At 45.1% G+C, this 12,141-nt stretch overlaps 1 protein-coding gene across 1 annotated transcript in view; it reads right to left on the bottom strand.

Moving 5' to 3' along the window:
- Positions 1-12,141, bottom strand: part of DHRSX (dehydrogenase/reductase X-linked) — a 195,733-nt gene that overhangs the window by 162,194 nt on the left and 21,398 nt on the right. Inside the window, exon 2 of the mRNA XM_060087629.1 lies at positions 376-483. Within this exon, the coding sequence (XP_059943612.1) occupies positions 376-483 (108 nt within the window). The remainder of the gene's footprint in view (positions 1-375; positions 484-12,141) is intronic.

The raw sequence follows: 12,141 nt of genomic DNA, 5'->3' as shown, positions 1-12,141 counted from the left end.
AGCCCTGCCCACACCTGGATCTCAGATTCCAGCCGCGAGGACTGGGACAGGAAAAATGTTTGCTGTTTAACCCACCCAGACTGTCATAGGATTTGCTAGGAGAGGTCTGGCAAACTAATTCACACTTATTGCTGTTTACTGCAGTGAATCATACAGGAAAAAAAATATATGATCCATATCACAGCAGAACCTCGACTCCTGTCCAAAAAAAAGCGCAACACAATTTCCTGTCTCTTTCAGTTTTTGAGTATTCACCCTTACGCCTCCTGCACTTGGATCTGGAAGCACATCAATATTTCCATACACGTAGAAGCAAGCAGCTGCGTATCTTCCGCTCGCTCTAAGATACAAGGAGTTGTAGAAGGGAATCATCACCTATGATAACGTGCATGCCCAGTTTGGCCAGATGCTTCGCGGTCGAATATCCAATTCCATCGGTCCCGCCGGTCACTATAGCAACACGCTCGAGTTGTAGGGGGAAAACTGCAGGAGAAAAGAAAAAGAAACCGAGGTAAAGGTTTAGAAGCAAGCACACGTTGATGAGAATGAAGTCGCAAAAGAGGGCACGATGCCAACGGGAGTTGTGGTTCGGTATTTGTGGTTTTGCTCTTCTGAATTCCTACAGGCTCGGGATGCAGGAGTGTAATACAGTGCAGTTGCCCTGAATAAGGACAGCCTGGTAAAGCCACCTGATAAATCCTTGCTCGGTCCCCGATGATACCTTTGCAGGAATTAACGCTGCCAAAATGATCTGCAGAGAGCTCCACGTAGCGTCTATCATTGACGGCTGTGGGTGAGAGTCCTAGGTTAATCCTCTCAGACCGTGTTGGTTGTGTTGTAAAGTGTAGATTCTATACTTGTACTCATTTTCTCAAATTTAGGTAGGAAATTGCTTGTTATGGAGGGACGGCCCATTGTTTTCTACAAAGTCTGAAGACCACACGAGAATATAGAATATCTTATAAAAACAGAGAACACGATGACTCCTTTAACCATGTACCTTTGCATGAACCTACACATATGCAAACATATGAGAATATACATTTACATGATGGTGTAAAATTGACTGTTTCTGACACACACAGAGAGAACAGACTTGTGGTTGCCAATGGGGCAGGGATTGGGGGAGGGAAGGGCTGGGAGTTTGGGGTTAGTAGATGGAAACTATTATATATAGGATGCATAAACAACAAGTCCTATGGAGAGCCCAGGGAACTCTATTCAATATCCTGGGATAAACCATCATGGAAAAGAATATGGAAAAGAATGTATATGTATGTATAACGGCATCACTTTGTTGTACAGCGGAAATAAACACGTTGTAAATCAACTATACGTCAATAAAATAAACTTTACTGTGTCTAATAAAATCTTAAACTACCCAAAGTGTCAATAACGTGTTATTATACAAGATGAAATAATGCTTTACCAAACTTAGACTTCTCTTTTTGACTCCATTTTAAAATTGTACTGTGCGTTGTGTGACCAAAATAAAAAGGGTATATTGTGATGTAAAACTAAAAAAGAAGAAAGAAAGAAAGAGAGAGGGAAGGAGGGACAGACGGAAGAAAGGATAAAGTGTAGGTTTTATTATTATTCAAGTATGGGGTGAGGCCAACAGGTCAGGAGACCAATATTGAGAAGACGGTTGATCACTCACAGTTCCCAAGACGAGGGGGCACAGCACACCATGCAGGGTTACACGGGGAAGCACCAGGGTCGGTCAGGAGGCAAAGGGAAAGGGGGAAACCAGACAAGAGGCTTTACTGTGATTTTTGCAGGAAGGAACAGACCAGGCGGGGTTAGGATGGGCTGGTGTGAATAACTTCATCGGGTCCTGGCTGCAGGGACTGTCCTTGTTGTCTGGTCCCTGCCCTGGGGGGGATGAGGGCAGGCGGATGGTGGCCCAGAGTACGGGAGCCCCTTAGAGAAGGGGGTGGGGTGTGGATCTGGATGGGTAGCTTTGTATTTGAGAAGCATGTTTACAGGTCAGTTATTTGCTACCTGTAGGAACTGGCTAGTTCTAGGAGCTTTAACTATAGGATCAAGGTGGCAAAGATGAATTTTGTATTTTCCCTGTCTCCTTTATTTCATTGTTTTTACACGTTTTTTATTGAAGTAGAGTTGCTATACAATATTTTATAAGTTTCAGGTGTACAACACAGTGATTCACAATATCTTAAGGTTATACTCCATTTATAGTTATTATTAAATATTGGCTGTATTCCCTGTGCTGTACAATATATCCTTGTAGCTCTTCTTTTTTTTTTTTTTTTTTGACCGTGCCACACAGCATGCAGGATCTTAGTTCCCCGACCAGAGATGGAACCCATGCCCCCTGCAGTGGAAGTGTGGAGTCTTATCCACTGGACCACCAGGGAAGTCCCAGTAGCTTATTTATTTCATACACAGCAGTTTGTACCTCTTAATCCCCTACCCCTATCTCTCCCTTCCCCCTTTCCCTCTCCCCACTGGTAACCACTAGTTTGTTGTCTAGAAAAGATAAACTTTTTAATAAATGGTGTGGGGACATCTAAAAAGACCTTTGAAAACAGATGAAATGAGATCCATACCTCCCAGGACACATCAAAATGAACTCCAAGAGGAAAAAAGCTAAACAATGAAAATATTCGAAGAAGGCAGGGACAAATTTATTCTCAACCTCAGAGTAAGAAATGCCTTCCTAATTCTAACTCAATATTGAGAAGAATAAATAGACCAATTTCACTCCTTAAAAAAGTGTACACAGTTTAAAAAAAAAAACAAACACCATAAGGACTTGCCTGGCGGTCCAGTGGTTAACAGTCCATGCTCCCAATGCAGGGGGCGTGGGTTCCATCCCTGTTTGGGAACTAATATCCCACAAGCCACGAGGCGTGGCCAAAAAAAAAGAAGAAGAAGAAAATCCTACCCAAAATTAAAATTAAAACAACACGATAAGCAAAGTCACATTCAAAGGGCTATTTTCCGAGTATGTAAAGAGTTCTTAAAAATCAAGAAGAAGAAGAAAGAAAAAAAAACTCTACAGAGAAGGGCAAAAGCACTTGTTGATATAAAAACATACTGAAAAGGGGCTTCCCTGGTGGCACAGTGGTTGAGAGTCCGCCTGCCGATGCAGGGGACATGGGTTCGTGCCCCGGTCCGGGAAGATCCCACATACCGCGGAGCGGCTGGGCCCGTGAGCCATGGCCGCTGAGCCTGCACGTCCAGAGCCTGTGTTCCACAACGGGAGAGGCCACAACAGTGAGAGGCCCACGTACCGCAAAAAAACAAAAACAAAAAACATACTGAAATGGCCCTTAATAACACATGCCTGGACTTCCCTGGTGGCGCAGTGGTTGAAAATCTGCCTGCCAATGCAGGGGACACGGGTTCGAGCCCTGGTCTGGGAGGATCCCACATGCCGCGGAGCAACTAGGCCCATGAGCCACAACTACTGAGCCTGCGCGTCTGGAGCCTGTGCTCCGCAACAAGAGAGGCCGCGATAGTGAGAGGCCCACGCACCACGATGAAGAGTGGCCCCCGCTTGCCACAACTAGAGAAAGCCCTCGCACAGAAGTGAAGACCCAACACAGCAAAAATAAATTTATTAATTAATTAATAAACTCCTACCCCCAACATCTTCTAAAAAAAAAAAAAAACCACATGCCCAAGTTTACACCTAATAAGAGAAATGTTAATAGCTAACGAAAACTGCGAGATACCATGTCATCCATCAGGTTGGTGGAAGTTCAAAGACTTCAACATCCTCATTTCTCTCACCTACAGCGTGGGTAGGAGTGCAAAACAGCACAGTCCCCATCAGGGGAAACTGGGTAATATCTAGTGCAATTACACGTGCTTCTAGCGTTTGATCTCGAAAAATCACTTCCAGGAATCTGCCGTGGAGAGACAAGGCCAGTTGCCAACGTAAAGCCAAGGTTCCTCAGGGCAGCACCTGTCTCTCCGTAGAGAAGGATGGATAAACCTCCTGCCATACCTGCATACAGTGGGGCATACTTCACCCCCACCATGGGGTATCCTAGCCCATCCTGGGTCTCCACCATCACACAGGGAACACTGAGCAGCCCCGAGCGGTCCAAGCTCAGGGGATAATTCCACCTGTTGGCCAGGAGTCAGGTTTAATCCACTTGTTAGAAAATCCTTCTAATAAATGGGGACAACCTGTTGTCCACCAGGGCAGTAAGGCGTCGCTGCCCATAACATGAAGCAACAACCCTACAAAGAAAAGCCCCAAGAGGGATGCAGGGGCACCAATATCTCCCGGGAGGTGGGGAGGACCACCACTCCTCCTGCCCCCGTCCCGAGAATATGTCCCGTCACCACATCCATCAGAAAGAGCACGTCCTTCGTGGGAACCCCAAATGAGTCCTTCGGGCGCCCCACAAAGTTCCCAGACATCCAGGCTTGATTCTACTAAAGGGATTCCAACCACGTGTGGGTTTAGTTCCTGGGCAGGTGAGCCGTATTAATACAAGAGCTATTTTCCTAGGCTCCTGGTGTTTCCAGAGAAGGGTTCCAGCACCGCGCTGCAGGGCGGGGAGCCTTAGGGAGGACCCAACTCAACTTTTCTTGTCCCCGTGGTATCCATCTGTCCTCCTGAAAACGCAGACCAGAAGGTTCTGAACTCATGTGGAGCACTGTGCTGCGCCGACTGTGTGCCCTGAGCACAGGTGCACGCTGGGGTCTTGGGCTGGAGGGGACATCTTACAGCGCCCAGTGTTACACAGAAGAGGCAAAGGACGGGGAAGTCCCTGGTGGTCCAGTGGTTAGGACTTGGGGCTCTCACTGCCAAGGGCCTGGGTTCAATCCCTGGTCGGGGAACTAAGATCCCGCAAGCCACGCGGCAGGGCCAAAAAAAAAAGAGAAAAACCAAAGGACGACCACAGAAGCCTCATCAGCAGCCTGAACTTTCATCTCAAAGCGAGGTTATGGGGGAAACTGAACAGTTAAGACAAAGTAGATTACAACACAGGTCCCCAAACTTTCGCAACCTGCAACACACTTGCTGCCCAGAAGTTTTTTCATACCACTGCTAAGGAAAAGAAAAGAAATAAAAATATATGTGTAAAATATATTCTTATATAAATATAAATGAAATGTTTGTTTCTATTTAGATATTTGTAAATAGTATCTATGCTATAGTCTTATCCTAGGTAAAATTATGTTTATATATTTTAAGTATTACATATTTTACATATTTATTTTAATATATTTAAATGTTTAATATATTTAATACATTAAAAATATTTAATAATGTAAAATAAGTAAACAAGAAAAGTAAATAAGATAATAGCAAATAGGATGTATTATTTAATGCTAAGAGACAGTATGAAAATAAATAAATGATACTTTTATTTTAACATAAATATTTATCAATATAAGTAATATTTATGAATATTAAATATTGTATATTTATGTTTACATATTATACTATACAAATATTTATTAGTTATACATGTTTATTTTTATATTTATTATTTATATTTATAATGTTTATATTACTTATAAGATTTATAAATTATATAATATTTATATATTATATAAATATTTATAATATTTATAAATATATTTATTTTATATTTATATTCACATATTTTACATATTTTATTTTCTATTTTATTTATGTAAAAATGATAGTCATATATATATGCAACTAGAGATCATCATACTAAGTGAAGTAAGTCAGAAAAGGAAAGGTAAATACCATATGATATCACTTATATGTGGAATCTAAAATATGGCACAAATGAACCTATCTACAAAGCAGAAACAGACTCACAGACATAGAAAACAAACATATGGTTACCAAAGGGAAAAGGGAGGGATAAATTAGGTGTTTGGGATTAACATGTACACACGACTATATATACAATAGATAAACAACAAGGACCTACTGGATAGCACAGGGAACTCTACTCAATATTCTGTAATAACCTACATGGGAAAAGAATCTGAAAAGGAATACACATATAAATAACAAGTATCAATATTATATATGTTATATAATATATATAAAATCACTTTGCTGTACACCTGAAACTAACACAACATAGTAAATCAACTACACTTTGAAAAACTAATAAAAAATAATTAAATTAAATTTTAAAATAAAGAACAAAGTTCCTTAATTCTCTTGGTCCCTCCCACCAGAATTGAAAAGAACAGAGAGAGAGTTTCTGTTTCCCTGTCAAGGAGGCTTTCAAACAAACCCCTCGGTCCACTTCATTAAAAAGAAATGTCGGGACTTCCCTGGTGGCGCAGGGGTTAAGAATCTGCTTGCCAATGCAGGGGACAAGGGTTCGAGCCCTGGTCTGGGAAGATCCCACGTGCCGCGGAGCAACTAAGCCCATGCACCACAACTACTGAGCCTGCGCTCTAGAGTCCACGAGCCACAACTACTGAGCCCAGGCGCCACAACTACTGAAGCCCGCATGCCTAGAGCCCGTTTTCCGCAACAAGAGAAGCCGCCGCAATGGGAAGCCCGCACACTGCAACAAAGAGTAGCCCCCGCTCACCACAACTAGAGAAAGCCCACACACAGCAACAAAGACCCGACGCAGCCAAAAATAAATAATAAATAAATAAATTTATTTAAAGAAAAAAAAGACATGTCGAGTGAAAAGATCCGATGTAGACACGCTTCCGTCGGCATCTGCAACATCTGAAAATCTCACCTCTACCCCCATGTCTATTGCTGAGAAGTGGCCACGGGAAAACCCAGTGAAGGCATTCATACCCCCTCCAACATGAGTAAGGTCTACAGTTTCCTCCTTGCAGGTCAACAGCACTCAGAGGACTCTGAATCGGGCGTAGGGCATGGGCCAGAAGAAGCAAGAGATGCCCAGGAGAGAGGCTGCCCCTCCCAGATCCCAGAGGCTAGTCTTTGCATCTGCATCACCTGCACCCTTGGATTGCAGAGGGGTCCACGTGATTCAACCAGCCATGGGAGGACAGGCAGCAAAGGAGGAAATGGGCAGGAGCACCCCAGGAAGGGTGGGCGGAGGAATGGCCAGGCAAAAGGCACTGGATGTGAGGTCAAGGGAATCATTCCTCTAACGTGTGCTGAGAACGAGACCACCGCCCTGATGCTGGGCATCCAGGCCAGACGTGGGCCAGTCCCCACGTTTCATGGAGAGCTGACTTCCAAAGCAAGAAGCTGACACGCCCAGCCAGAAACAGTCCAAGTCTCAGGCTGTCGAATCCCAGTGCCCTGCCTGGTATGGGAGCTGCGTCTCCCTCTGGCTTCAGCTGAGAGAAGAATCCTATCACAGGTGCTCCATGGTTGCATGGCCATCACAGCTCCTGGGATAATTTTACGTGTCAAACTGGCTGGGCCATGGGGTCCAGATATGTGGTCAGACATTATTCTGGGTGTTTCCGTGACAGTGTTTTATTGGATGAGATGAACATTTAAATCAAGGGGCTTTGAGGAAAGCAGGTTGCCCTCTCTGGTGTGGGTGGGCCTCGTCTAATCTGTTGACGGCCTCAGTAGAACAAAGACTGAGATTCTCCAAGGAGGAGGGAATTCTGCTTCCTGACGGCCTTTAGACTCAAACTGCAAGTCTTCCATGGGTTTCCCCCAGCCTGCTGGCCCACTCTGAAGATTTGGGACCTGCTAGACACCATAATTACATGAGCCAATTCCTTAAAATGAATCTCTGGATAGATAGATACATAGATAGATATCAATAGACAGACAGATACAGGATAACTTGAAAGATGATAGAGATGATAGCTTAAAAGATGATAGAAAGATACATACAGCGATACATAGAAGATAGATAAAGATGGTTGGATACATACATACATACATAGATGATAGATTGATAGATGACAGATAAATGACAGATAACAGATGGATATAAACAGACTGAGAATAGATAAATGGATAGTTCAGGTAGGTAGATGATAGATACATAGATACATATACAGTTGAAAAGACAGAAATAGAGATATAATTTACAACAAGCAATGAGCAATTTTTGGTGTAAGTAGAGCCCATGCAATAACCGGGACATGCTTATACTACAAGCATGTGCGTTATTTATCTTCCAGCCAAGCTGACGGCGTTTCTGCTGAGATGGGGGGTGCTTCAGCCAACAAGTCCAGGCGCATCCTGGGTGGTCTCTGTAGAGCACACGTCCTCATTTTGTCAGCCTATAGGGAACGTCTGCCCCAGGCCTCTCTCCCTGGCGTGTAGAGGGCCGTCTTCTCTGTGTCATCACAGGTCCTCCTTCTCAGCATCTCTGTGTCCACATTTCCCGTTTTTACTAGGCCCCCAGTCCTGCTGGGTGAGGACTCATCTGCAGAGACCCTATTTCCAAATAAGTTTACAGTATTGGTGGAGGGGGGGACTCCAACATATGTTCTTTGGGGGAGGAGGCGTGATTCAAACCCTAACCAGGGGCGTACACCTGCACACACACGTACATCCACGCGAGGACACACCAGCCTGGCTGGGGGGAGCTCCCTAGGAGGGCAGGTGACCCGGGCCCTCTCTGCCCCCTTATCTCCCCGACACAGGTCAGCTGCAATGCACATTCCTTCCACGCTTCCCCCGGAAATCTAGCTGCAAACAGATCCACGGGATCCTTGCAAATCACCTCCACGGTCCCCCTCTCTTCCCCACACCGTGCACGTCTTTGATCCTGGGTTCAACACCAACTCCGACCTGTCAGCTCCTGTCCGACAGATGTCAGAGAAAGGGCTCCGTCAATTCCAGATGTAAGCTGATCCCAAGCGCACCAGCCGGGCCTGGGACCCGTGTGGTGACTGGGACCCGCGTCGCCAGCTGCCCCGTCCCAGATGGGGCCCAGCCGCCCATGACAAGGCTTTCACCTGCTCCTTTCCTGCCAAAGCCACTCAGCTCTGCAGCCTCTGGGTCCAACGCTGCAGCAGGAGCTACTCGCCCCTGGATTGGTTTCTGGATCACCACGCACCGCAAAAAGAAAGGCAACTGAGATCCTGGCAAATGGCATGATGTTTGCAGGGTGCGGGGAGAGAGGTCCCTTCCAGACTATGATTAGAACGCGCTCCGCTCCCGGTTCTGTTTGCAGCATCTAACTTGGAGCGCTGACCTCATGCCTCGGTGATGGCCAGCGCTTGGGAAAAATGGCAAAAGGACAGCTCTCTGTATACCGAGCTCACGGCACATTAGAGACAGCTCCAAGGGCAACGGAGAAGAACATGTGTGACTCCACATTAGGGCTGTTTCTTTTACTTTAACCTTTGTATTCTTTTGCTTTGAGTTCAGAATGTTGCCCATAGCCTGAAATATACAGGAGAGCCCTTTCTCAAGGCTCCAACCTTTAAGGGTGTAACGCCTTTCCATTCATAGAGAGAGAAAAAGTTGCACAGCAGAGAATAACGTTGGTTTTGTTGAAGGTTAACAGGAATGCTGTGACCTGACCTACGTGGACAAAGGATTCCTGCACCAGGAAGTCTGCAATCACCACCCACACCCTTCCTTCACCTTCCCATTAAAAATGCTTTGCTGAAATCCTTCGGGGAGTCCGGGGGTTTGGGGGCACATGCCACAGTCTCCTTGCAGGACCTTGCCATAAACCTTTCTGTGCTCCAAACTCCAACGCCTGGGCTCGTTTGGCCTCACAGGTGCCTGACCCGAACTTGTACCCTCCCAAAAAAAGAGAAAAAGGAAATAACAAGGAATTCACCGATACTGAAGAAAATACAGATATGCAACAGGATGTTGGAACTCACTCCTCCTTAAAGAAAATAAAAGCAAAGGAAGTTAGTGGGTTTCATCAAATCCGAACAGCTCCGTCCCATCCAGGATGGCAACGCCCCAGAAAAATGAACCGTTTGCACATTTACTCAATTTTCCACGGAGGCTGTATCTTTTAGGAGGTGAGTTGGAGGGGGTCTAAAGTGAACGTGCATGTCCCCTACGTAGCAATTCTACTTCTAAGAATTTAATGCCACAGACATACTCCCACAGCTCTGCAGAGACACAGGAACAAAAATATTCACTGCAGCCTTGTTCGTACAAGAAAGATCTTTAGTGTGACTGTCATTTTACAGGTGTTATTCAAAAGAAAGCATCGTGTTCTGGCAACCAGGTGGGTGGATTTCTGGGGAATTATGCCGAGTGGGGAGAAAAAGAGCCATTTCAAAAGGGTTCCATTGTGTATGCCTCCATTTCTATGACAGTCTTGAAATGACAGAATTATAGAGAACAGATTAGTGGCTGCCAGGGGTGGGGGGTTGGTGTGGGAAGCAGATGGGCCACGCCAGGGATCCTTGGGGTCACAGAACCGCCCTGTGTCTTGACCGTGATGGTGGATTCTCAAAGCCACACATGCAACAGGATCGCACAGGCGCGCATACACGTGCGAATACAAGTCAGAACAGGGAATTCTGAATAAAAGCATTGCATTGCACCCAAGTCAACATCTAGGTTGGGATATGGTACGGCCGTGTTGCAAGTGGGTAGCCCTGGGAGAAAAACAGGTAAAGGGTTGCTCCATTTTAATCCTCACAACTGCACATGAATCTACAATTATCTCAAAGTAGGAACTGTTTTTTTGGCCATGCCACACGTCTTGCGGGATCCTAGCTCCCCGACCAGGGACTGAACCCAGGCCCTCAGCAGTGAGAACGCCGAGTCCTAACCACTGGACTGCCAGGGAATTCCCAGGAACTTTTTTTAAAAAGTCTAAACTAATGCCATGTAATATAGCCTTCCTAAAAGAGAAAAGAACTAAACTAAAAAGCAAAACAAAGAACTCTGCCTTCTTGGCCCCTGTCCAGTTGTTGTGAAATGACCCGAGCCTTCTGGCTCCCTTTTGAATTGGGGATGACCCCGTGCCTGGTCCTTTTATCAAATACTGAGAGCTGGACCCCCAGCCAGGACTGCCCGCTGTCACGAGACAAAGCGGACACCAGGTACAGGGGTTTGCTAAGCCCAGGCTAGCAGCAACACTACCTCGTCCCTCATCTACCAGGTTTCTGGACTTTGGTCTCTGTTCCGTGTTTTCTATCTTCCACAGACACGTGTAAGCCACCCTGAATTCTTTCCAAGAGCACGTGGGTGGTCAATTCATTTCTTCACTGCTTAAATCTTTGATCCTGTGCTCCACTGGGAAATAACAACAAACCTCTTTGAAGAGAGCCTTAGCAAAAAACATAAATCAAAGCCACACAATATGTTTTATATTATGTAACTTTTACCACAAAAAAAAAAACACCATTTAAAAGAAGAAGAAAGAGAGAAAGAAACAGAAAATAACAAAGTTGGTACAGATGTAGAGAAATCGGAACCCTCCTCCACTGCTGGTGGGGATGTAAATTGCAGGAACCACTTTGGAAAAGAGCCTAGTGATTCTTCAAATGGTTAAACATGGAGATACAATAGCCCAGCTATGCCACTCCTAGTATCAATCTATCCAGGAGAAATGAAAACACGTATCCACTCAAATACCTGTGATGAATGCTCCGAGTACCATGATTCCCAGTAACCAGAAAAGTGAGAACAACCCAAGTGTCCATGGACTTTGAACGCATGATGCTCAGTGAGAGAAGCCAGACCCAAAAAGAGCATATATGCCATGATTCAATTTACATGAAATTCTCAAATAGGCAAATGCATGGAGACAGAGGACCTGGGGGGGGGGGGAACAGGAGTGGGGAGTGACAGGTAACAGGTACAGGGATTCCCTTGGGAGGTGATTTTTTTAAATGTTCCAAAATGACATAGCAATGGTGTTTGTACAACTCTGCAAATATACTAAAAACCACTGAATTGCGCCATTTACTGGGTGTATTGTATGGTGAAGTATTTCTCAGCTTAAAATGGAAACAACTTGCTTAATCGTGAATAATGGGGGATGGGTAGGGACTTGGAAATTCTGGTATTCTTCTCACAAATGAAGACGGACATACATAAGCCGCCCTTTCATGGACCTCCTACCATCTTAGGCATGTGTGTGTTCATGTGTCTCAGAGTCCTCAAAATTGACAGAATGATGTTAAAATGACATATAGCTGAACCTCCATGTCAGCTGGCCCCAGGAACACGTTTTCCTGACATGCAGCGTCACGTAGGTCCTTAAGAATGGCTGTGTCGATAAACCACGATAATTAAGAAACTTAAAAGTCTCACTAGTGAGACCTGCCTGA

This window comes from Mesoplodon densirostris, chromosome X, assembly GCF_025265405.1.
Source record: "Mesoplodon densirostris isolate mMesDen1 chromosome X, mMesDen1 primary haplotype, whole genome shotgun sequence".
Lineage (NCBI taxonomy): Eukaryota > Metazoa > Chordata > Mammalia > Artiodactyla > Ziphiidae > Mesoplodon > Mesoplodon densirostris.
The sequence above is the reverse complement of the archived record's forward strand: the minus strand, read 5'-3'. Positions and strand labels throughout refer to the sequence as shown.